Source organism: Heterodontus francisci, chromosome 5, assembly GCF_036365525.1.
Source record: "Heterodontus francisci isolate sHetFra1 chromosome 5, sHetFra1.hap1, whole genome shotgun sequence".
In the NCBI taxonomy this organism is placed as follows: Eukaryota; Metazoa; Chordata; class Chondrichthyes; order Heterodontiformes; family Heterodontidae; genus Heterodontus; species Heterodontus francisci.
The window spans coordinates 42075873-42103621 of NC_090375.1; the positions used below are offsets into that span (position 1 = coordinate 42075873).

At 41.0% G+C, this 27749-nt stretch overlaps 1 protein-coding gene across 2 annotated transcripts in view; it reads left to right on the top strand.

The window, feature by feature from the left end:
- Positions 1-27749, top strand: part of col22a1 (collagen, type XXII, alpha 1) — a 419868-nt gene that overhangs the window by 110066 nt on the left and 282053 nt on the right. For both annotated transcript variants that reach the window (XM_068031367.1, XM_068031368.1), the window contains exons 4-7: positions 9419-9493; positions 13034-13133; positions 22972-23095; positions 25203-25478. In XM_068031367.1, coding sequence (XP_067887468.1) covers positions 9419-9493; positions 13034-13133; positions 22972-23095; positions 25203-25478 — 575 coding nt within the window. The remainder of the gene's footprint in view (positions 1-9418; positions 9494-13033; positions 13134-22971; positions 23096-25202; positions 25479-27749) is intronic.

A 27749-nucleotide genomic window follows, 5' to 3' on the forward strand; every position in this document is an offset into this window, starting at 1 on the left:
TCTCGCCATTGAATGTCAAGGGGAGGTGGTTAGATTCTCTCTTGTGGGAGATGGTTATTGCCTGACACTTGTGGTGGGCTGGGCTCTGAGGTCTTTGCCTGTAACTGTTGTTACTGGTCCACTTGAACCATTTAATCAATTGCACTTGTTTCAGTTGACAATTATATTGGCTCAAATTGAGACTAGTGAACCTGGTTCCATTGGAAAATTATATTGCTTACAATTGTGACCAGTTAGACAAGTTTCTGGCTCAACCCTTTCCATTTGAGACCAGAGTATTAACGTGCGAGAAGTGTTCATATAAGTACCATTAACATGTGAAACTTACCTATGTGGTGTGTGCTGTGGTCATGCAGTGGAGCTAAAAGCATTCTTGACTACGCTGTTCGTTTCAAATTTTATTGTGATGCAGAAGGACACAAAAAACAATTATATAGCAAAAAAGCAAATTAAACACAACACAGAAATCATGAAATAAGTGAACACAGCAGTTACAATGCAAAAATGTTAAATTACAGCTGTAATCAAAATACAAAACTTAAACATTAATTACATTTAGACATTTGATGGTTTGCCAGATTTTGGTCTTCTATTGAAGTCTTGTTTTTTCTCAGAGATGTAATTGCTCATCTTAATGAGCTCTTTCTTGACAGCTTCCTCACTCAGCCCCTGGGTTTGCAGGTGATGTGTGAAGCATGCTGTAAATAAAAGACAAAGATCAAGTCACAGACTTCCAAAACAGGTGACAGAGGGCTCCCTGCCAAGCTACTGTTGAGAGAGATTTGTGATGTTCTGAACTCTAATTAGCTAATTAATTAACTATAAATTCTACATGAGGGCATATTACTGGCATGGATTGAGAATTGGTTAACAGACAGAAAATGGAGTAAGAATAAACAAGTCATTCTCAGGATGGCAGGCTGTTACTAGTGGGTTACTGGAAGGATCAGTGCTGGGGCCACAGCTATTCACAAACTATATAAATGATTTGGATGTGTGGAACAAATGTAATATTTCCAAATTTGCTGATGATGCAAAACGAGGTGGGAATGTATGTTGTGAGGAGGATGCAAAGAGGCTTCAACAGGATTTGGACAGCTAAGCAAATGGGTAGGAACATGGGAGATGGAATGTAATGTGAATAAGTGTGAAGTTATCCACTTTGGTAGAAAAAACAGAAACATAGAGTATTTCTTAAATGGTGAGAGGTTGGGAAGTGTTGATGTCTAAAGGGACCTAGGCGTCCTTGTTCATGATTCACTAAAAGCTAGCATGCAGGTGCAGCAATAAATTAGGAAGGCAAATGGTATGTTGACCTTCATCACAAAGGGATCTGAGTACAGGGGTAAAAATGTCTTGCTGCAATTGTACCAAGTCTTGGTGAGACTGCACCTGATTTATTGTGTACAGATTTGGTCTCATCTATGCCATAGAGAGAATACAACAGAGGTTCACCAGACTAATCCCTGGGATGGCAGAATTATTTTATGAGGAGAGATTGAGGAAACTAAGCCTGTATTCTCTAGAGTTTTGAAGAATGAGAGGTGATCTCATTGAAACTTACAAAATTCTTACAGGGTGTGACAGGGTGGATGTAGATAGGATGTCTCCCCTGGCTGATGAGTCTAGAACCAGCGGACATAGTCTTAGAATAAGGGGTAGACTATTTAAGACTGAGATGAGGAGGAATTGTTTTCACCCAGAGGTGGTGAATCTTTGCAATTCTCTACCACAGAGGTCTGTGGAAGTTCAATCATTGAGCTTGTGCAAGACAGAAATTAATAGATACTTGGGAACTAATGACATCAAGGGAGATGGGGATATGGGAAAGTGGCGCTGAGGTAGATGATCAGCCATGATCTAATTGAATGGCGGAGCAGATTCGATGGGCTGAATGGCCTATTCCTGCTGCTATGTTCCTATGAGTGCAGATTATTCAGTGGTTCAGTCAGACTGAATTACTTAATTCATTATGGAGGCAAGTTTAGTACTGCACCAAATGTCATCAAGATCCATCATCTTCTGCTGAAACCAACAATGATTATCTAATGTTTTGAAAATTAGTTATAAGAATCATTACCTTGCAATCAATTACAGTATACAACTGCTCACTGCATGGCCTCTTCATGCTCCAAAAGAATTGGGACTTGCTGACTCTGCCTGGTTGGTGCCGGGGGTCCAGGCATGTCCGGCACTGTTTGCTTACGGGGAGCTGGGGGTTCACTGCCACGCCTAGGCATGTCCAATTCTCTTGCTGCAACATGAGGAAAAATAATTGCCATCATTTATATATCAGAGTTGGGAAGCCATTTGTGCAACTCCCATTTACTCCATCATCTCTTTCCGATCAGACAGAGCTGTAAGAGCCCAGTCTTTAGCCGAGCTCTTGGACAAGACAAAAAAGGGCAACAGACAATGGTTTCACTGCCAACAAGTCAACAGAATAATTGTTAAAACAAAATACTTAACAATAGGCGATAATAGGCAAGGCTCTTTCGATCCTTGCTCCTGGAAGCTGCCTGGACACAGATGATGTTGTCTTCGGTCCTTCTCTGATGTCTTCTTCTACTCTGGCTTCTTCCGTGTACGTCTTCTTCTGTGGTTCTTCCTGGGTCTCTGTCTCTGCCTGTGTACTCTGCGGTTCTTAGAACTCTGCTTTTGTATCCTTTTTCTCAGAGCTGCCTTGTGCCAAACTCTGCAGCTTTGTATCCTTTCTGACCTAATATAATTGATACTTTTTTCCTAACCAGGATTAATTTGAATGGCTTGTCCTGTCTCACCCTAGACTTCATAGCATCGTCTGTTGCAACAGAACATTCATAAAACATCTTTAAAAACTATTAATACAACAAATCCTTTCAATATAAACCTTTTCCTAAATGACTTTAAACATATTTTATACTCTTTCCAATCAAAAAATGAATCTAAATATATTTACACATTCTTTTAATCAGAACATGAATTGAAACATATTTTACACCTTCGCAGAATTCTTTTAGTGAAAGTGGTGCAGCAATACAGAATATAATCCAATTCAATGGATATCATGTAGGAAGCTCTGAAAAAAAAGATACAAAAAACAGGTTCCTAAGAACCACAGAACAGACAGGCAGAGAAAGAGACGCAGGGGCATGTTTTTAAGCTGCAGGCAGTCTTACTGGTTTGAATCCAACTGAATTGACGACCAGCAATATTTTCCAGTTCAAAGATTCTGCCTACGAACTGGTTACAGTTGAAGCAGCTATATGTCAACTGGGTCCACTTAATTCCAACTGGTTCCACTTTGTCTGCCAACTGGTTCCAGATGAACCAGTCAGCAAGCCAACTCGTACTGGATGAGCCGAAATGGTTCCTGTTAAAGTCGACTGAGCATACCAAATGATTATCAGTTATGTTGCCAGTTCTCCCAGCTGTATCCAGACAACACCAGTTGAGACCACTTACTTGCAGTTAAGACCAGAAAAGACCAGTTAAGACCAATTGACAGTTCCAAGTGGTTTCAACTGGTTTGGAAATACGGGTGAGTACTTAATGCGCACATGGCTCAATAGCATGATCCAGAACTTCCTCAGGCTCACTTTGAGCACCAAGCTCATTGAATTCTCAATACTCAGTCATCATGGGATGTTCTATAGTTTGAAAAAAGCCCCTGAAAAAATATTTCCTGGGCTAAGCATCCATAGAAATTGCACTAAAAATTAAGCCTCTTCCTTTTAGTTGAATATTTGCTCCTAAAGGTGCATTAATTTTTTTAGTGTTTCTGTTTGCAAGTTCTGGTATCTCTGTTATATTGATATTTGGGGAATGATTGAAAGTGGAAGAATTTCTTGGAACCACTTTGACAAATTTTTAAAGATATCTGCATCTATGTCTGAACTTGCATGTCCAGCAAATGACGTTAGTGATTTACAAAGAGCTGTGGGCATACTTATGGACGTGCCTCTTTATTTAAAAGCTCTTGAGAACTAGAAAGACAATCAGATCAGGAATGACAACTAGGTGCATTGATGCTGTGTTACAGCTTATCCTTATTCCACCACCCATGTGTTCAAGGTCAGGCTCTTGTCTCCATGCATTTATTCTGAAAGGGCCCACAACAGAATTATGGACAATTCTGCAGCCAGTCCGGAGAATAGCCTCCAGGGCAGGAATGATTGTCAGTTGTTGTGATGATAACAGCTGCATTGAACTTTTATGCAACAGGATCCAGGGATGATTTGGCAATTGATCACTAGTACGAGGAACAACAATCACAGTAAGACACAGTTCAGGGAATTGTTGGCCTGCAATTCACGATTGCCAATTATTGAAATTATTGGCAATAAACCGCATGCTGCAGCCCTACCATTTCCCAGCCTTCGCTCCCTGTTGAAAACACTCAATCATGGAATTAACCCCATGCTACTTGTGTGCAGCCTCCTGCAGCCCTTTGTACTCACGATGCACATGGATGGGTACTGAGCATTTTAGCTGAATTGCAGGCTTGCGGCCTCCACATCCGATTCTTGCAGGGATGGGCCTCCCCATACAGTTTGTCACCATTATTAGCTCTATTATCCTAATTCTTTTATGAAGGGTGCCTTGATGATGCACTATTGGCAGAACAAAATTTGGGAGACAAAGGCAAACAGTTTGATATTATTTTAATTAATTTGAAGTCACTTACATTGAGCAACAGAAGGAAATAGAATTCTGTCTTTTTCTTCACACAGATCTTACACAAACTGTTAGATTTCTTCAATCAGAATCCTTTTTCCCTACATTGGGAGTGGCAGCTATTAAAAGATCTCAAAGTGCTGATAAATTGGTCAGTTATAATCACAAAATGCCAGCTGACAGCCAAGTTGGTGATAAAGTATCCAGTAAATGGTGGACTTATATTTAACAGATTATTTACAGGACTGTGATTTAAACCCAATACTTAATATGGTACACTGAGTCAGTCTACTATTTAAAATTGACAGCTGTGTTCTTTTTATAATTCACCACACTTCCCGAGAATTTCAAAAGGACAGTCAGCAGGTGTGTGTTTCTAATTCTTCAGTCAATGTGTGTCAATAGTGCCCTGCAGCACCACTGTTTCACCTCTGGAACTGCCCCTTCCCCACATTTCAAACCCAGACCAGAGGCATTATGGATAGGATGTCAATACTGTTGCCAGTTTGAGCTCTGTATCTGCTCTGTGTAGCTCTTCACAAATATTTGAAGGGTTCATATTATTTGAAATCAGCTAAAATCAGCATAACCGCAGATAAACGTTGAGGACAGTGATGCCATCAAACAAGGGATATACAGTGGACAAGAGAAGACACCATCCAACTCTTACACTATTGGAGTACAACACAAAATGCAAATCTCAAACTTCCATCTATGTGTTGTACTTGTTATGGCTGAGGTGGGAGTAATGCACTGTCAATTCAGTCCCATTACTCCACAGGTCACAGCATATTATTAAAGTTTCCCTCCTACCAGAAATTAGCCAAATGAATCACTTTATTAACCCCAGAATAAAACACACCAAACCAGGTATCTTTAAACGACAACAAATTAAATATTTATTAATAAACTAAACCTTAAATTATACTGAGATAAATCTATGTCTGAAAAGACTTTATAACTTCTTATTCCTTCTAACCCTCATGCACACACACACACACATACATTCAAAAACCAACGGTAAACCAATTCTAAAAATGATGTTTTAAATTAGAGCTGTTTCTTAGGAATAATAAAACAACTGGGTTGTAAGTCTTGGTGGCTAATGTTCCAGGTTTGGTGAGGTGTCCCAGAGTCGAATAGCCAGATGCCACTCGGAGTCTCCAGACAAGTTTGATGAGCAGTCTATAATGGATAGGCATTCACAGTACTTCAGCTGCAGTAGGCGTCACACAGATCTTTCAAAAAGGAGTATAACAACAGGTCTATTTAGAATTTGAATTAGTCTATCAGTAGAAATTATATTGAGTTTCCAGAGCTCCCAAAAGCACAAAAGGCAACAGAAAGTCACTCCTGAGGCAAAGACTTTTTAGAGATGGGAGTAAAAAGGAATTTGCTACCTCCAATAATGCAAATATTTCTTTCCAGGGTCTTTTCCTCTTTAGGTGAAACACAGCCTGTAAGCCAATGTAGATTTTCTGCTGAGAGATACAAATCCTTCCTTCCTTCAAGAAGCATGCTTTGCTGGTCTGCCAGTGCAAACCGGTTCTAGCCAGTCTTTACAAATAGTCAAACTGATACAATGCGACATGTGACCTCTCTCACTTGCTGTTGCTTAGGAAACAGGCTTGCAGCTCGAACACACTGTCTTCAGAGAAACAAACAACTTTCAGTCTTAAAGGCACACAGATCCTCCCTTTAGTTTTTAAACAGGAAAAAAAACACTTCCATGACTTCTGTAGTGTAAAAAAGCACCCAGGTTCCTGGAACTGGTGATGTTTCAGATCTAGGAAGAGTTGCAGCTGTGGTCGTGCGTTGACCAACAGGGAGTCTACGCTTGTTGGAGACTTCACATTAAAAGTGGACCCCTGGCACCTGCTCCTGAGTAACCATTTCTGGGTGTAAAAGCCAGAAAGTAGTCCCTGTTGGTATTTACCTGAAACAAAATGCAATTTTGAGCACAAATAAAAGTATCTAATTAAATAGTCAATGGTGCGGCATTACTGATGTGAACGTGTGTTTTACCAATTCACCGATCCCAATCCTTTACATTTTCTAATTTTTTTCTTGCAACAGCTTGCATCGATATGGTACCTTTAATGTAGTAGAACATTCCAAGCAGGAGCTTTATAAAACAAAAGTTTGAGACAAATAAGGAGAAATTAGGTCAGGTGACCAAATGCGTGGAGCATCATAAAGGAGGAAAGAGAAGTAGGGAGGTTGAGAGGTTTAGGGAGAGAATGCCAAAGCTTAGGGTCTTGGCAGCTGAAGGTTGAGCTGAAGAGTGGAGCAGTTAAAATCGGAGAAGCACAAGTGATCAGAATTGGAGGATCACAGAGATTTCTGTGGGTTGGACAGCTGGTTGAAGTACAGAGATGGGGATGGACAAGGCCATGGAGAAATTTGAAAACAAGGATGAAAATTTTAAAATCAAGGTGTTGCTGGACTGGGAGCCAATGTAGATCAGTAAAACACAGGGGTGATGGGTGAACGGAACTTGGTGTGAGTTAGGATATGGGCAGCACAGTCTTGGATCAAGTTTATGGATTTTTTTCACATCTTTCTCTATTTTCTCTCCTATCTCTCCTGGTGTCCTCTATGAGCTCATCTTGTCCAGGAGACCCACCTCCTGCTCCCTCGACCTCAGTCCCACTAAACTGCTGACCACCCAACTTCCTTTCCTGGTCCCTATGTTAGCCAATATTGTTCACAGTTCTCTCTTTTCAGCAGTTGTTCCTCTCACCTTTAAATCTGCCATCATCCTCAAAAATGCAACCTTTGACCCCACCATCATTGCAAACTACTGCCCATCTCCAACCTCCATTTCCTCTTCAAGGTCCTTGAACATGTCACCGCTGAAATCCGTACCCATCCTTCCCGGAATTCCATGTTTCAATCTTCCCAATCAGGTTTCCGCCCCTGCCACAGTACTGAAATAGCTCTTATCAACGTCACAAATGGCATCCTATGTAACTGTGAAAAAGGTAAACTTTCCCTTCTCATCCTCCTCAACCTGGCTGCAGCCTTTGACTTGGTTAACAACACCATCCTCCTCCAACACCTCTCCACTGTTGTCCAGCTGGGACCTAATCTTATCAAGGGTATCACTTGCAATGGCTTCACTACCCACTCCCATACCATTACTGCTGGTATCACCCAAGGCTCTACACTTGGTCCCCTCCTATTTCTCATCTGCAATCCCCTCAGTGACATCATCCGAAACCACAGTGTTAGTTTTCACATGTATGCTGGCTATACCCAGCTCCACCTCACCAGCACTGTTGCTAAACTATCAGACTGCTTATCTGACATCTAGTACTGGATCAGCAGAAATTTCCTTCAATTAGATATTGGATGGACTGAAGCCATTTTATTCAGTCCTTGCTCCAAATTCTGTTCCCTAGCCGCCAACTCCATCCCTCTCCCTGGCAACAGTCAGTGATTAAACCAGTCTTTCACAAACTTTGTATCATATTTGACCCTGTGATGAGCTTCCAACCACATATTTGTGCCATCACGAAGACTACCTATTTTCACATCTATAGCAAAGCCTGACTTCACTCCTGTTTTAGCTGATCTGCTGCTGAAACCCTCATTCATGCTTTTGTTACATCTAGACTTGACTAATCCAACACACTCCTGGCTGTCTCCCACATTCTACCCTCTGTAAACTTGAGGTCATCTGAAACTCTTCTGCCCTTGTTTTATCTCATACCATGTCCCGTTCCCCGATTACCCTTCTGCTCGCTGACCTATGTTGACTCCCAGTCAAGCAATATCGTGATCTTAAATTTCTCAAATTTGTTTTTAAATCAATCCATGGCCTCCCCCCTTTCTATCTCTGTAATCTACTCCAGGCCCACAACCCTCCGAGATAGCTATGCTCATCTAATACTGGCCTCTTGTGCATCCCTGATTTTAATCCATCTGCCATTGGTGGTCGCGCTTTCAGTTGCCTAACCCTAAGCTTTGGAATTCCCTCCCTAAACCTCTCCACCCCTCTACCTTGCTTTCCTTCTTTAAGACACTCCTTAAAACCTACCTCTTGGACCAAGCTTTTGGACATCTGACCTAATACCTCCTTATGTGGCTCGGTGTCATATTGTGTTTTAAAATGCTCCTGTGCAATGATTTGGGACATTTTATTACATTAAAGGTGCTATATAAATATAAGTTGTTGTTGTTGTTGATGGTGCAAGATGAAAGTCCAATCAGGAGAACATTAGAACAGTCAAGTCTTGGGGTAACAAAGGCATAGATGAGGGTTTCAGCAACATATGAGCAGATTCAGGGGTGGAGATGGGTGATGTTATGGAGATAAAAGTTGGCGATCTTGGTGATCGAGCAGATATGTAGGCAGAAGCTCATCTCAGGGTCAGATAGGAAGGCAAAGTGGTGAACAGTCTGCTGGAGCCTCAGACAGTAACCCGCAGGGAGAGGGGTGAAGTCAGTGGCTCAGGAATGGAGTTTGTTACATACATTTCAATCTGCAAACTTCCAGCACCACTACAATTATATACTACTTGCCATCAGGCTGAGAGGAACCAGAGTTTGTGGTCTTTAAGGGACAGTTCAGTTCAAACACAGTTCCATCTTAGCAGCAGTATAATACATTTCACATTATGAGGTATAATGCTCTGGTCATTATAAAACAACAAATCATCTAGCTGGCAGTGAAAATACCACAGTATTTTATAATAATATTCTATTATAGTTTTTTATAATTATTCTTTGAGTAACATTTTATTTCATGTTTCAACAGATGTGCTATGTCCCAATCTGAGATTGGAGGGCAGCCAGTACAAACTACAAAATAAAGCTTATGCTAACATCCCAGGTAAGTGAGTTTCATAACAGGAATATAAAAACAGAATCATATACATGTCTGAGTGCATTGCAGTTAGTCTTTTTTTGACATACATAACAATCAATCATCATGCTTATGAGTCTTCAAGCTGAGCTGCTACGAATTCTAGACACGTAGAATGTTGTCATTTGGATAAACATTTGGGGGTAGAGTTTCTGCATTGGTGCAATTGTGTTATTGTGCCCAAATAGCACTTAAATTTGCACTGGTTAGGTTGCAGTTTCTGCTAAACTTATTTGCATGATCGGAACCATAAAATCTTCCATGACCTGTGCAATTAGGGAGTTTAATGGAACATAATTGTTTCTTTTCTATACATTATAAAGTGTAACTTGATGTATTTAGGAGAGTTTTATTAATGCAGATGAAAATGGGTTTACCATCAAAAATAAGCATTTTTAATCAGGGTGTCTAGTGCTCCACCTGTGAGTAACCTGATTTAAAATCACTGAAAATGACTTCAAAATAACTATACTGAACCATTTAATAGTTTCATTGATGTGCTAGTCAGTTTCTGAATAAATTGTATACCTTATTAATATGAAAATACTTTTAAAATGTGACTGCCTGCACACCTATGAAAATGAATACAATTTGAAGATCCTTCCCAAACCAGTGCAATTGGCAGAATCTTGCAGTTTCGACCTGGGGACATGACCTGTTTTGTGAGCGGGGTCTGACCCAGGCAAATTAAATCTTGAACCTATGCAAAAGATCACTGAAAACATGAATGCAAGTGGTTTCGGGTGTAATTTACTTACATTTAAAATTCTCTGACCTTTTGCGATGGTTTGGCCTATTCCACCCTGATTGCATCGATATTAATAGTGTAAGCAAGCAGAAACGCGATCCCATCATTCAGCTAAATCCAGAGAGCTTAGGCACAGGTTGGCAAAGTCAAGTGTTATGACCGGTTGAGAAAGAGGTCCAGGGTTCCCTCTCAGCCTTCACCTGGTCTTACCGTAACAGGGTTTAATTTTAAACACACCGTGTTTTTAGCTCCCCCTTGTTGAATCTTTGCTCACCACTTTCCAATGATAAGGCAAAGAAACCAGCCAAACAGGTTTTCTTAGGTTTAAAGAAGATAAGTTGAAATTTATTAAATTTAAACTCTAATTCAGTTAACGTCGACGGATATGCGACATGCCCACGCTAGCATGCATACGCGATATCCACATGCAGATAGAGACAGAAAAGAGCAGAAGAAATAAAGTGGAAAAGTTAGAGGCAATATCTGAAGATGGTTTTGGTTACTGTTTTTCGAGCTTGCTGTAGAGTCCTTGATTGCAGGAAGGTCTTGCTTTTCATTGGGGCCCAGTATTCTTCTTAAACCTTGTTCAATGTAGGAGACTTTTCTCTCCTGTGGTTCATGTCTTCAGTGGATTTGGAGTTCCGTGAGTAAGAGATGGGAGCAGACAGGAGAAGCTGTGGCGAGCAGCCAGGAGCGGTCGTTACAGTCCAGGAGCAATCAGTCTCTCTCTCTCAAACTGTCTGTACAATTCAAACAAACTCAGGTTGCCCAGCAGGTTAGTTACGTGACTAGCTAGTTTGACCATGTCTGTTTGTGGATTTGGCTATCTTAGCAGTCATCCTGGAACGTGAGCTTCTTCACCTTCAATGTCTGGTTATCAAAGTCCATTGTAGATTGAATGTGTCAGGGAATGGTCCTTTATCTCCAGAAGCACTGTCTGTTAGTATGTAAATTTTTTTTCAGTCACGGCTGATATAGTTAACCAGTCATTTCCTTGCTCCAGCAACATAAAGTCAGAGAGTTATACAGCACAGAAACAGGCCATTTGGCCTATCCTGTCTGTGCCAGCCATCAAGCGCCTGTCTATTCTAATCCCATTTTCCAGCACTTGGCCCGTATCCTTGTATGCTATGGCGTTTCAAGTGCTCATCAAAATACTTCTTAAATGTTGTGAGGGTTCCTGCCTTTACCATCCCTTCAGGCAGTGTGTTCCAGATTCCAACCACCCCCTGGGTGAAATTTTTTTTCCTCAAATCCTCTCTAAACCTCCTGCCCCTTACCTTAAATCTATGCCCCCTGGTTATTGACCCCTCCGCTGAGGGAAAAAGTTTCTTCCTGTCTATCCTATCAATACCTCTCATCATTTTGTATACCTCAATCAGGTTGCACTCGCAAAAACAACCCTCAACCATCACCCTCTGATTCCTGCCACTAAGCCAATTTTGGATCCAATTTGCCAAATTGCCCTGAATCCCATGGGCTCTTACCTTCTTAACCAATCTCCCATGCAGGACCTTATCAAAAGCCTTACTGAAGTCCATGTAGATTACATCAACTGCTTTACCCTCATCTACACATCTAGTCACCTCCTCAACAAATTCAATCAAGTTTGTTAGACATGATCTCCCCCTGACAAAACCATGCTGACTATCCCTGATTAATCCCTGCCTCTCCAAGTGGAGATTAATCCTGTCCCTCAGAATTTTTTCCAATAGTTTCCCTACCACTGATGTTAGACTCACTGACCTGTAATTACTTGGTTTATCCCTCCTATCCTTCTTGAATAATGGTACCACATTTGCTGTCCACCAATCCTCTAGTACCACTCCTGTGGCCAAAGAGGATTTGAAAATTTGTGTCAGAGCCCCCGCTATCTCCTCCCCTGTCTCACATAACAGCCTGGGATACTTCAGTTTAAAATCAATGTTCATATGACAAAAATTAATATGCCTCATTCTTGGCAGGTGGGGATCTGCACGACACAAGGCTTAGGTATCCCGATGAGTGATAAGTTTCAGTACCTTCATATCCATATGAGGATTCCTGTTGTGCATCTAAGACCCATCTTCCCATTGGCACATTGGCTTGAAGCATGATTAGAAAAGATGAAAAAAAAACAAGCCCCTTAAGGACATTAATAAAATTAATACTGTGAACGGAAAATATGAATTCCTCCCACATCCTTATATATATGGGTTTGTGTACTTTATTCACAGGAGACAATCCTTTGTGCCAATGATGAAGGTGAAGTTACGGAGCAGAGGGGCTTCTGGAGCATCAAATTTAAAAGGAACAGTTCCTTGGGCTGTTAGCAGCAGTGCTCAGGACACTAAGCACGGCATAAAGTGAGCCAAATGGAACTGTTCTGTGGGCTATACGTTTTGTACCCCTGTTTTAAATGATGAAAAAGATGATAAAATATATCAGGGATGAAATTAGACTATGTCAGCAGTGCAAAATGGAATTGACAGTCTGTTTACATTGTGCCAGTTTTTATTTTTCAATAACTTGGAAATATTGCCAAGATTTTTAATTTCAAATGAAGTAACAGTAACGCTGTGGTTAGGACATGAGTCTCCAAAAAGAGTTTGAACTATCTGTGAAATTCTGTGGAACGAAGAGAGGGGGGGGGGGGTTAACAACCAGCTGCTGATTCGCTACCACCCTATTTCGCACTACTGGCATAGACCAATTTCACCCCCATAATTTTTTTAACTATCTTCATAACATCAGAGTACTTTTGGTGTGTGTTCCAACAGGTTTTGACCTGATGGAGAAGTTCCGTGTGAAAAGCATTATCGGAATGAAAGATGGAGGATTTGTTCGCCTTGGAACAATGCCCATAGTTCAGATGACAAAGTAAGTGACAAAATGCACTGACGTGGTGTTTCTGGAGTCACTGCACTCTGTGCACTCCAGTCTATTTCATTCCATTCCACTTTTCTGATTCCAGTCAACTTCGCTCCACACCGCTGTCTCCACTCCAGTCCACTGGAAACTACTGTGCTGGAACATATATCACTGCACACTACTATGCTCTGTTGGATGCCATTGCAATACACTGCTCTGCATTCCAACACCAAAAATTGCTGAGGGATCTGTGTGCAACCATAATATGCCACTCCTTTGGTTACTGATGCAAGTCATGCATTGTGAGCTGAATGGAAACCAGACACCTTCCCCTAGGGAGGGAGAGAATAAGAAGGATAGTCTGACATTCTTTCCAGCATCTGGTCTCAGAGTGGCAAAGATGGAAGCTCAACAGTAGGTTGCCGATCCATCCTTTTGCTTGGTGATAATATAAAGTACTCTCAAAAAGGAAAAAGTTAGAGGAGTCTGGATCACATTGTGAGCTGGACACTGACCTTTTACATCTATGACCTGTGTGCAAATTCATCCAAACTGATTGGATGAAAGTCTCCTTTGGCTGTAGACTGTAAGAGTACCTCTGAACCCAGCAGAAATTTGTCCCCAGTTTGACAACAATTGTCACTAAATGGACAACTTTACTTGGAGAGGTCACGGGATTGGTAGTGTGGGAAGGGGAAACATGTTTTACTGTCGTGGAAGCATCCAATTTAGTTTTTGAAGCATATCATTGGCAGAGTGAAGAGAGTTTTACTTTGAATCTAATTATGCGTCTTAGATTTAACTACATGGATGCAGTTTCCTGGAAAACAGAAAAGTGAGACAGTATTATCAAATTCAAGAGGGAGATGAAAATTATTTTGGTGAAAGAAGCGATTGATGTGTATAAGAGATAAAGCATATACTATAGCAAAGGTGTCCAAGTTTTCTGTTCTCATATAGGCTAATACTATGGAGTCTCATACAAAGTTCAAATAAAAACAACTAAGAATGTTCATTCTAATTTGCTGAGGATGGGGAGCCAAAGCCAGTGTGTTCAACACAATACGTGTGCAGGTTTGTTGCCTACGTGTTTAATGAGGCAGTGTGTGACCATTTACTGGCTGTGTTTAATCTGTCACTGCAGATACTATCAGTCTGCAGTATCTAAAGGCCTGAGGCGCAGTAGGGATTGTAGGTCTAATGCGCTCTAATTTGCTAGCTAGAAATGAAAGGCTTGAAGATTTTGTTGTGAACTAGATTAAAATTGACACATTGAAGTCAACATACAATAGATGTAAAGGAAACAGTCTATAATCCCACACTCATTGTATTTGAAAGAAGCACTAAAAACATTAAAGTTTGACACATTTTATTTTTCGATAAATAAACTTCCATTCTTTTTTGTTTCTCAGTGGCAGGCCAAATGTCATTTCAGCTGACTACCTCCTCTTCTTCATTTGACCCATGTTATCTGTACTGACAGAAACAGAGGACATCCATGCAGAATTAACAAGCCTCAAGCAAAATTTCAGATTGGAAGCATTCTCTTTACACAGTGCAGTAGAAATATTAAATAGTTGCCTAACTAAACAAAACTGGATGAACATTTCATTAGGTACAGGATTGAGGATCAAAATAGATAGAGATTAAAATTTCCTTTCAAAATATCCATGGAATGCAAGCGGTCAAGAATGGATAGTATAGATCTTCCTGTTCGATGAATGTCTTGGAGCTTTTGCTTCATTGCCTTTGATGGTCAGGGAGAAAATTCACAGAGTTTTATCCACATATCCAGTGTCCTTTCAGGGGTTCAGTAAGTAGAGTTCATTATTGTGCTTATTGTACTTTGTTAAAAAGAATAGTTTAAATGAGCTGAATGTCTTGTTTTACATTTTGTTGTGCTGCTATTTATTTAATGCTAGGATTAGAGTTTGGATTATTATGAGCTTTATTTTACAGTTTGAGTTTAGAATTGAGATTAGGAGATTGTATCATTTCTACCTGACCATCTCAGGAGTCAAACATGCAATTTGCTTTGTAGCAGGGCAATTTGCCTTGGCTATGCTGCAAATGACCTGTACACTTAAAGGCACTGTATTTTACTTTGGGAAAGAGTTGTAGTTATTTATATATTTTTTTGAAAAATACATATAATAACTGTTATGACTTTAGCAGGCGAAGAAGTAAATATTACTAACAATCTAGATAACCCAGAACATTGATACAGAGGGGTGGAAATTTAATGGGTCAGAAATAGATAGTGTGCTGTTTGTGCCGTCAGTATACTGCTGGCAATTGACGTCGATGGGAAAATGATTGGGAGAGATGTTAAACAGGCTGCTGACCTGATAGAAAAAAAACCCGGCAGATATTTCTTTGACTTTAACATCATTTTAGTGCTGATCTGAAGACCCTCCAGTAGCTTTTCTTTCCCTAGTAAGCTACTTCAGTGGCATCAGTTACAGGGGGTGTGCTGGAACAGCTCCAATACAATTATTGGGTGGGGGAAGAGGGTGGCTTCAAACTGGGCCAATCAAAGGAAATTCCTGTTGCAGGGCTTCCTAAGATGGAAAGGTTCTGAATCAGCCCTCAACTAGTCAGATGTCACAACCTTCGGTAGTGGAGCCCCATATTAGGATACCATAGTGTGGTTCTCCACAATTGAGGTTATCAGAATGGTCTAGTAGGGAAGGAGGTCCTCCTCGAGTGACCAGAGTAAATTATAGCATTTGGAAAAAAAAAACTTTATACAAATGTCTCTTCAGAGTTCAACATTCTTAGAAATAGAAATATTTTGGAAAAAAAACTACTCGCTGTACTTTCTTCATTTAGCAACAGCTCTTTGTAAGCAACCTCCTCTGCATATTATTTTAAAGTCACCTTCAAGGAGTTAATAACATTAGAACCATTTGTTGCCTTTGGGTTTCTGTTGTATTTTTGAAATTTTTTTTAAACATTGAGTGCTTCTGAATTAGTGAAGGCAACTCCCTAAATAGAGATAAATCATTCATCCACAGATGAAGGACACCAGAGATAACAACTATAATCTCTGCTGATGTTAATTCAAGTCCCTCACACCATAACTTTTTTGAAAAGTTGACCTCCGTTGTTATCGGCAACCCAACCCAACTCAACACACACACTTCTGGTTTTAATGGAGGCAGGTTGGTTGGGGGGTAGGGGATGCATGTGTCTCCAACTTAATTTAAATTTTAGTTTTAACAGCTGCAGGCCAGGTTTCCCATGCCTCAGGAAACCCATTAGTTGAAGGGAAGTGTGAAGGGTTGGGCCCATCATGTAAGTACCTTTACTGTACTGCTTGTGCACCAGGAGCAGCAGGAGTAGTTCCTCGCAGCCTAGAAATTTATTGCCATGTGATGGGATGCCTGAGATGGGCCGACACTCTCTCAGGATGTCCAACTCCCTTACCCCTCCGTGATGTGTGACTCCCACTCTTTCGATGTCTGACTATTTTCCCGACACCCCCATGTCTGACACACCTCTGCTCCACTCCCCACCTGCCTTGCTACCTGACATCCAGACAGACTGTCAATCTGGCTGGCTGTGGCCAGAAAACCTGTTGATAAAGTTTAAAACTGGTCCTAATTTTGACAGGACCTGTAGAGATAAGCCAGGGAACTACAGACCAGTGAGTCTCACATCAGTGGTAGGGAAACTATTGGAGAAAATTCTGAAGGAGAGAATCTATCTCCACTTGGAGAGGCAAAATTTGATTAGGAATAGTCAGCATGGCTTTGTCAGAGGGAGGTCATACCTAACAAATTTGATTGAATTTTTTGAGCATGTGACCAGGTGTGTAGATGAGGGTCGTGCAGTTGATGTAGTTTACATGGATTTCAGCAAAGCCTTTGACAAGGTCCCACATGGGAGACTTATCAAGAAAGCAAATGCACATTGGATACAAGGTAACTTGATAAGGTGGATTCAAAATTGGCTTAGCTGTAGGAGACGGACAGTGATGACAGACGGCTGTTTTAGTGACTGGAAGCCAGTGTCCAGTGGCGTACCACAGGGATCTGTGCTGGGTCCCCTATTGTTTGTCATTTATATAAACGACATAGATGACTATGTGGGGGGTAGGATCAGTAAGTTCGCGGATGACACAAAGATTGGCCAAGTGGTTAAAAGTGAGTTGGAGTGTCTTAGGTTACAGGAAGATATAGACGGGATGGTCAAATGGGCAGAAAAGTGGCAGATGGAATTTAACGCTGAAAAGTGTGAGGTGATACACTTTGGAAGGAGTAATGTGACATGGAAGTATTCAATGAATGGCCTGACACTGGGTAGTTCCGAGGAACAAAGGGACCTTGGCGTGTTTGTCCATAGATCTCTGAAGGTAGAAGGGCAGGTTAATAGGGTGGTGAAAAAGGCATATGGGACACTTGCCTTTATCAATCGAGGCATAGATTACAAAATCAGGGAGGTCATGTTGGAGTTGTACAGAACTTTGGTAAGGCCACAGCTGGAGTACTGTGTGCAATTCTGGTCGCCACATTATAGGATGGATGTGATTGCATTGGAGGAGGTGCAGAGGCGATTCACCAGGATGTTGCCTGGGATGGAACATTTAAGCTATGAAGAGAGGTTGGATAGGCTTGGGTTGTTTTCACTGGAGCAGAGAAGACTGAGGGGTGACCTGATCGAGGTGTACAAGATTGTGAGGGGCATGGACAGGGTGGATAAGGAGCAGCTGTTCCCCTTAGTTGAAGGGTCAGTTATGAGGGGTCACAAGATTGTGAGGGGCGGGAGGTTTAAGGGGGATTTGAGGAAGATCTTTTTTACCCAGAGGGTGGTGACGGTCTGGAATGCCTGCCTGGGAGGATGGTAGATGCAGGTTGCCTCACATCCTTTAAAAAGTACCTGGATGAGCACTTGGCATGTCATAACATTCAAGGCTATGGGCCAAGTGCTGGCAAATGGGATTAGGTAGACAGGTCAGGTGTTTTAATGTATCGGTGTAGACTCGATGGGCCGAAGGGCCTCTTCTGCACTGTATTATTCTGTGATTATGTGATACCTCTTAGATTCCCTGCTGCAAATTCTCCCTGCTCCCCCTGCCTTATTCCTTCTCACCTTATTGAGGTCAAAGAGTCTATTCCAGTTCCAATTAGTGTGAGAAGGTATGGACTAATCATGGCACTTTAGGGGCAGGGTGGTGAGAGAACACATGGTAAAACCTCCAGAAAACATCCAACCAGAAGTAGCAATATTAAAGCAAGAGGTGTCACAAATGGAAAGTAGAATAATACAACTAAATTGAAAGGGCAATTTCTTGGCATGGGGAACTCTTCCTATAAACAAAAGTTTTAAATTGAATGGGATCGAGTTCTGAGGTAAATTCATGTAGATATTCCTCATCTCATTCTGAGAACAGGTGTTGAAAACACACAGCCTTTAAGGAAAAACTTGGATGATTTCTGACTGTTGCTGATGTCAGCTTGACAGCTAAAGCACTTTTTCCCATGTCTTTACGTCTTAAGTTAGAATCTTGAGCAGCTGGCTGTCACACTAAAGGGTATGTTCTCCTTACATCAATGTTGCATTATTGGCTCTGCTAGCTCCCTGTGGTCCATGGGTCAGGTAATGTCATCCTGAAATAAACCTGAATCATTCAACTCCATATGGCCAGACAACGGCCTCACAGATCAAAATAGCAGTTCATTGAATTATGGGTAATTGCAACTGTCCATGCACTCTGCTATACATGGACTATCAGACCTTGTAGGTTTAATTGTAGGTCCATATTTTTGAAAACTGGTAAGAATACATCTGATGCACGGTAGAAGATTGCAAGAAGTGTTCCACTTACTCAGGTGCCAGCCAAGTTAGGGTTTTTTGGTCAGGGTCAGTTATCTCTGGCTGACAGATTTATGCATGACCCCATCCTAACTCACAACATCTACTTGTGAATGGGAATGATAAACATTCAGAGACAGACACCTGTTTCAGATTGACAGATATGTTTGCTACAACCTCTCACCTCACTCAGATTGAAGGATGAACAGAGAAGAGGCCCCATTGTGTGCATTTTTAAACATTCACTCTCAGGATATGACTCAATGACAAGGCTGACATTTATCACCTGTCCTGCAGATGGTCTGATATTGATATTGATTTTGACTCACTAAGCCATATTAGACAGTAGTTAAAAGTTAACACATGTGGATGTGGAACTCAAGTCACTTATAGGCCAGACTCAGTAGAGGCAGCATGTTTCCTTCCCTAAAGCACATTACTTATACTGACTTTTTATTTCCGGATTTATAAACATTGAATTCAAATTTTTAAAGTGCCATGATGGGACTGAACTCATATTCTTTGGATTATTTAGATCTCCAGTAACGTAACCACGACATAATCAAACCCATGTTTACAGAAACAACTTCCCAGGAGTCACTTGTGCTGAGAAATGTTATCGTGCCTCAGGATGGTCAATAAATGCTGGCCTAGCCAGTGATGCCCACATCCTATGAAGGAATAAAAAAAGGATCAACTAGGAAGATCCTAATCTATCAGTACTTCTACATCAATAATCATTACTTGGGACAGAGCCAGAATTACATACTCACAGAATTATACTTTTCAGCCAATGTGCCAGAACCCTCCACCACCATCCCTGGGTGAGTCCTGTCCCACCAGCAGGAAATACCCACCAGAGGTGGGGGTACATGTTCTATTCCGGAAAGCAGGCAGTGAAGGTTACAATTGGAGCCTAATATTTACACATTTTTATCAGCTTTAATTTACAGAAATATACATTACAAACATATACCTCCTAACCCCAACAGCCACAGTTTCAGTCTGCTCCTTTTTATAGGAGTACAAGTAAATCCCCAGTTAATGCCTCACACACACTGAATAAAATACAGAAATTCTCTCTGCAGGGCTCTGTTAAAAAAAAAAGACAATAAAGAATACTTTGCCCAAATACTTGCTAATTCTTGAAGAAAAAAGAGATGTGGAAGGATGTCAGTTGTCCCTTTTTATCTGGCATCCGGGCATATAGTAATGGGTTATTTGGATCTTTTCTGGAGCAGTTCTTTTCAGACGGCATTGAGGATTAATCCAGCAGGCTTTCCAAGAGCGTCTCAGGAGAAATGCTGCCTTAGTTTCTGTATTTATTACGCTTGATTCTCAGAGTTTCTCAAAGAGATTGAAAAGGATAAGCTAGTGGTGGCTGCTGTCTGGTAGGATTATCTCCAACTTCTTCCAAACACAGTCCACTCCCCAACTGAACCAAAATAATATCTCAGAAGCAAAACCACAAACAGCCACTCAGAACCTCCTGACCTTCATAAATCTTGACATGTCACTTCTCTGTAAACATCTTCCCCAGGTGACCAAGGTTTCTGTTGTTTATTAAGCTTAAGGGATGTGACTTCCAGTAAAAGGTTATTCTCAAAAAGACCTTTCAGTAACCCTTGTGAAAAACATGTCCATGGTGACTTTTCAACAACAAACAAAGTCTAAAAAATCTTCAACCTTCCAAAAAATGAATCAATTTCTGCAATTTAAATAAAAATCCTCAAAATACGTTTAACAAAAAACAGAAGCACTTTCATAACAGAAGTAACATTCATGCCACAGAAGTGCCAGGCAATGACCATCCCCAATAAGAGACAGTCTAAACATCTCCCCTTGAATTCAGTAAGATTACCATCACTGAATTTCCTACCATCAACATCCTGGGGAGGGGGTCATTATTCACCAGAAACTTAACTAGATTAGCCACAGAAATACTGTGGCTACAAGAGCAAGTCAGAGGCTTGGTATTTTACAAAGAGAACGCACCTTCTGACTTCCCAAAGCCTGCACACCAACTTCAAGGCACAAGTCAAAAGTGTTATGGAATATTGTCCACTTGTCTGGATGAGTGCAGCTCCAACAACCCGTTAAAGGTTCGACACCACCCAGCAGAAAGCAGCCAGCTTGATTTGCTCCTGATCCACCACCTTAAACATTCACTCCCTCAACCACTAGCGCGCAATGGCTGCAGTGTGTACCATCCACAAGATGCACTGTAGCATCTCACCAAGGCTTCTTCACAGTAACTTTCAAACCCTCAACCTCGACCAAGGGTAGAAGGACAAGGGTAGCAGCTACATGGGAACACCACCACCATCTCCAAGTCATACACCATCCTGACTGGGAAATATATCATGGTCCATTCATCGTCACTGGGTCAAAATCCTGGAAGTCCCTATCGAATAGCATTGTGGAATAAATGGTAGTCTTGCCAGAATCCACCCCCTATAAATGAACAAAACAAATGACTTTATCTCAGCATCTGCAATGCTTTTAGGAGAAGGGAGAAATCAGGTTTAAAAGTTACAAACAGTGAGAGTGGTGAACCACAAGTCATCCACCATTAATATTTGAAATTTGATTTATTTTCCTTTGTTAATTCCTCTCTGCTCCTTTCTCTCCTGAAGAAATTCTCTTCCTCTTGGGGTGCAGTTCTATTTAGACCAGTACCTATTCCAGTACCTATTATAAAAGAACAAAGAACAAAGAAAATTACAGCACAGGAACAGGCCCTTTGGCCCTCCAAGCCTGCGCCGATCCAGATCCTCTACCTAAACATGTCGCCTATTTTCTAAGGGTCTGTATCTCTTTGCTTCCTGCCCATTCATGTATCTGTCTAGATACATCTTAAAAGACGCTATCGTGTTCGCATCTACCACCTCCGCTGGCAACGCGTTCCAGGCACCCACCACCCTCTGCGTAAAGAACTTTCCACGCATATCCCCCCTAAACTTTTCCCCTCTCACTTTGAACTCGTGACCCCTAGTATTTGAATCCCCCACTCTGGGAAAAAGCTTCTTGCTATCCACCCTGTCTATACCTCTCATGATTTTGTACACCTCAATCAGGTCCCCCCTCAACCTCCGCCTTTCTAATGAAAATAATCCTAATCTTCTCAACCTCTCTTCATAGCTAGCGCCCTCCATATCAGGCAACATCCTGGTGAACCTCCTCTGCACCCTCTCCAAAGCATCCACATCCTTTTGGTAATGTGGCGACCAGAACTGCACGCAGTATTCCAAATGTGGCCGAACCAAAGTCCTATACAACTGTAACATGACCTGCCAACTCTTGTACTCAATACCCCGTCCGATGAAGGAAAGCATGCCGTATGCCTTCTTGACCACTCTATTTACCTGCGTTGCCACCTTCAGGGAACAATGGACCTGAACACCCAAATCTCTCTGTACATCAATTTTCCCGAGGACTTTTCCATTTACTGTATAGTTTACTCTTGAATTGGATCTTCCAAAATGTATCACCTCACATTTACCCTGATTGAACTCCATCTGCCATTTCTCTGCCCAAGTCTCCAATCTATCTATTATGGTTGAGCTTTGACATTGATGGCAGGATGCTTGATCACAGGGACCTTCATAGATGACCCTCATCTTGTCTCCATCTAACATCCACACCTGTGCTCTTTCAGCAGAGGAAAATGGACAGCAATCATGAGCAAGAAATGAATGGCAATTTTCTTGTCCTAAACTCGGGGGACTAAGGTTACCTCGGTTCTCCAGGTTGTCTCCTGAATCGCACAATGCGTTGCTCCTCAGCTCCAAGTCATATGATATTTAAAACAAACATTTACTTCCAGCACATTTCATCTGTGTAATTTACTTGTGCATTGTTAAAAGCAAAAGCCTTCAAATATATGTTGGCTACTACTCTGCCTTTTTCAACTAACTCAGCATAGATTAGGGATAGATCTTGGGATTGTCTTGATCTATATGGCTCTGCAACTAGCCACTTAAACCTATGGAGTATTCAAGGCACTCTCATTCTTTTTTTTTTGTTTCAGAGATGTGTTTCCTCAAGGCCTGCCTGATGAATATGCTTTCGTTGCTACATTCAAATTCCGAAAAGCTTCACGAAGAGAAGACTGGTACATCTGGCAAATTATCGACAAATATGGGATTCCACAGGTATATTGTCACATGTTTGTTCTTCATTCCAAAATGATTTGGCCAGGAAAACTGGATATATCTGAAGAGTTAGAACACAATTGTTTTCTTTAAAATCATGGAATTGATCACATACTGCACAGATTAAAGCTAGATCACTCAAACCTTTTAACGCTATATAATCTAATATGTTCTGGATGAATATGGCTTTATATCACAAATTGTTACTTTTTACATGTTGGTTAAAATTGCTTCACAATGTAAGCATTGTGCATATTTCCTCTAAATGTGCATTGATGTATACTTTCTGGTGTAGTTGTGGAAGAATTAACAACTGTGGATGATATAGTGTAGTAGTTCTAATGATGACTTTGCTTAGGTATGGATAGGACTGGAGAGATTAAGAGGGTGAAAAAGGCTGAGGTATCAGTGTTAGTGGAAACTGCTGTGGAAAGTAAGGATGCCCTAGGGATTGCGTTAAGCTAGAATACATATGACGAAAGATAAGAAATTGGAAAGAAATGGTACAATTTCCGTTGTGAATTACAGGCCACCAAACAGTTGAAATCAGATACAGAGGGCGATCCAAAGACAGATCACAGAGATATGCAAGAATAGCAGGGTCATGATATTAAAGATTTTAACCATCCCAAGATAGACTGGATTAAATTTAATATGTAGAAACATAGAAAATAGGACCAGGAGTAGGCCATTTGGCCCTTCGGACCTGCTCCGCCATTCAGAAAAGATCATGGCTGATACAGGTCATCAAAGTGGGAAATGTTTTTTTAGCATGCATCCCAGGAAATGAAGTGGTGCAAAATCTTCAATATTGTTACCCTGCTGTCCTTGTATGTCTGTGGATCTCTCTCTCTATCTGATTTCCACTGTTTGGTGATGTTAGAGTCAATTAGAGTCAAGAGTTAGAGAACAGTTGGGGAATAGTGACCACAACATAAACTTCAATGAAAGAATAGGAAAGGATAATGAAGAGACAAAGAAATGGATGCTGGGCTGGCAAAAGGCAAAGCTCAGCATTGATAGGAAGGGATATAGTCCAAATTAACTTGGAAGAAGCTTTGCCAAACAGATTAACAGATGAGGAATCGAAAACTTTCAAACATGAGATGAAAGAGTACAAAATGCAGTCCTATAAGGAGAAAGAGAGGCATCAAAGAATACAGCTCTATGGATTAATAAAGAGATGAAAATGAAGGTGAAGTTTATCAGAGTGGCATATGATAAGGTTAAGGCTTAAAATTCTAAAGAAACTCATGAGAATTGCAAAACATCTAGTTAGGAAGTGAAAAAGAACATTTAAAAGACCAAATAGGGATATTAAAAAGCTAGCAGATAATGTTAAAAGAAACAGTAAGGGCTTTTATAATCATATAAAAAAATGAAGTATAGTTAAAGAGAGGGTAGGACTGCTGTTCCATGCCATCGGGATGCAAGCTCTACTGTTCAGCAATATCAGCAATGATGAAATCTACAAATCTTGCCTTTCCTTCTTCACAAATATTGCCTATAGTCTGAATACAAGTTGTGAACTGCCTTATTCGGGTAATTTTAACCTAATTCACCCAACTGGGAAATTGACAGGATTGGAACAACATCCATTTTGCACCACACCTAATTTTACTTATCATTGCAGTCAGAACCAGGCTTGGCTGATGATCTCCATTGATAAATAGTTAGCCAACACACATGTCTAAACTCAAATATAATGGGGATGGTCAATGTCCGTGAAACCTTGCCCTAACATGAGAGAAGGCCTGCAGAAGGAGAGCATAGTAAAGGGAAGAATAAAACATGAAATTAAAAAAAAAGAATTGTAGATTAGATCCTTTAACTCTGGCCAGTTCTGGAATCATCAGCTGTTTCCACATCCAATTCGGAGGTTCTTGTGTTCATCACTGCATCAGCTAGTGTCTCGTAGATAGGATAAAATAATCAGGCTAATTATGTATAATAATGGAATCACACCAAGCAGGACTGCTGGATCATATGTGAAATGTTAATGGTGTGACAAATCACTGATGATAGAATCACAGTGTCAGTGGCTGAAACCAGCAAGGCTTCATTTAAGGTTGGAATGCCCAGTGATGACTTTCTTTGCATTATTCAGGTTTCCATTCGATTAGATGGTGAGAACAAAGCTGTGGAATACAATGCAGTCGGATTGAGGAAGGATGCCGTGAGGACTGTTTTCAGAAACCGAGAAGTCAGTGGCTTATTTGACCGCAACTGGCACAAGATGGCACTCAGCATTCAGTCGAGCAGCGTCTCCCTCTATATTGACTGCAAACTAATTGAAACGCTGCCAATGGAAGAACGGGAGAACATCAACATCCAAGGGAAAACAGTCATTGGCAAGCGCTTATATGACAGTATCCCAATTGATGTGAGTGTCCTGTTGGTGATTTTAAAGGGAAAATAAAATAGATCCTCAGTTTATCCAAAAAAATTTATCTTATTTCAATGATTTCAGAGAGTGGCCCATAAATTCGAATGTACAGTGTCCATTTTCAGCTGCAAATCAAACAAAGAACAAAGAACAAAGAGCAGTACAGCACAGGAACAGGCCATTCGGCCCTTCAAGCCTGCGCCGATCTTGATGCCTGCCTAAACTAAAACCTTCTGCACTTCCGGGGACCGTATCCCTTTATCCCCATCCTATTCATGTATTTGTCAGGCACTTAAGGGTCCACTATGGTATGCATTTGCTCAGTCCATGCCAGAACTGCACGCCATATTGGATAGGGCACCCCAAGAGGGTGCCTGGCTGATGTAGGTATGAAGGTCCATAACCTATGCAAATTGGGGTGTTAATGGCTAAGTCTGGCTCCTTTACCATATTGGATTGCAATGAAATACAACACGCACCATGCATGCAAAGTTCAGTTTTCTCAGGTGCACAGCAATCAAACCAGTGGCCCTTAAATGGACAGTTGGAGCCTGCTACTAAAAAGGTAAATATGGAGACCAGAGAAACAGGAAATGCTTTTCAGGGCTCCACATTAAAACTGTGGCCCACTGTTAGCCAACACTTGCCTCTCCCCTGCTGATTTTTTCATCTCTCCCAACTTGCTTGCTGCCCTTGGCTGGCATCCCAGCTGGCCAACCTCACTTTCTTCTGCAACCGATGAGCTACCTCTGAGGCCGTGACTGGCTCATGCAGCTCTCTGGTAATATATAAATGAGGTCACTGGGCAAATTTCCTGTGATCCTGCTACCTGATACATTCATCTCTAAAGATACAACACTCCGCTAATGTGTAAGCTTAGGTTATATAAGCAGTTTCTATAGTGTTGTTTGAACACATAACCTTCTGGGACAGACACAAAAGTGCTGCAAACTGATACTTATGTAGAGGGACCATGAAATATAATGTTTTCTGCACTGCTAGGAGTATGAAAATGTCACCTATGGAAGTGACCAGCAGGTCAGAGTGATGGAGGAGTACAGATAAATGCATATTCTGAAGTTTTCACTGCAGTACTGTTACAGCCAGGTGGTAAGGGGTGTGGGTGGTTCTCCATGTTCACCTCCCAACTGATTGCAGCAAGTGCTTTTGTGACTAGGGTTTTAACCCCTTTATTGTTTATTTATCAAAAAGATAACAACAGGTTTCCTTGTAGATTTAAAACAGACAATTAATTATTTATTGAGCAATATTCATTCCCAAATTTGTCACAACTACACACACACACACACACACACGAATAGTTAGAGAGGAAAAGGGAAAGTGGTTTGAAGTGAGATAGGTGTTCAGCGTTTATAGTAAACCTGTCGAAACTACTTAGAGGTCAATTTCTTTTTTAAAGTTGCAGGCCTGGGTTGTTTGTAGATTTTTCTGATGGTTGAGACTTAGATCTGGAGACAGGGATCACTTTCCATTCTCTGCTGCAACACGTTTAAGTGTAGAAGCCTTCTTGGGCTTTTGTTGGGTCTCTCAGCACTTGACTAGACAGGCTTTTGGTGACTTTGTTCTGATTCTCTCTCTCTCTCTCTCTTTCTCTCCAGAGAGCGACTTTTTAAGGTCAAAAACTTCTTACATGTCGTCTCTGTTGGGAGTCATAGATCCCCCTCCCTGCTGGGGCCAACAATGGCCCAGGATATGGCTACTTCACACCTCCTTTGTTTCAGAAGAACCCATTCAATTCAAAAATATCTCTTGATAGGCTCAGGTTAAGTGTAATTAACACCTCTTAGTTTGGAATGTATCCTTTTGTCCTTAACAGGCAATAAGACAGTTTGAATATACAGGGTCAGGTCATTTGAATTTGGTAGCCATTTTGCAGCACATTGTCCACTTTTTTTAAAAAGGAAACATTAATTTTTATAACTCTTCAGTTTGGGTTCTGCATTTTCATCACTGCACCACACGTGTTTGTGAAAATACATTTTTTCCAAACCAAAGATAATTTACTAGGTCTTCACAGCCTTAGCATATCTGTTACATTTTCTTTGGGATTGTTGCCAGCCACACAAGATTTTCACATCTGAAACTGACAGCATAAGTATCACGTTAACACTGGTATAAACACTGCTGTAAAACTGAATAAGATCTCTCGCTTGAACTGAATTAGTTGATCTCAGCATGCCAGATACTCGAGTTAACATCATTTGGGCTCGGGCGGTGATTCACCCAGGGTTTCCATCTTTTTCCATC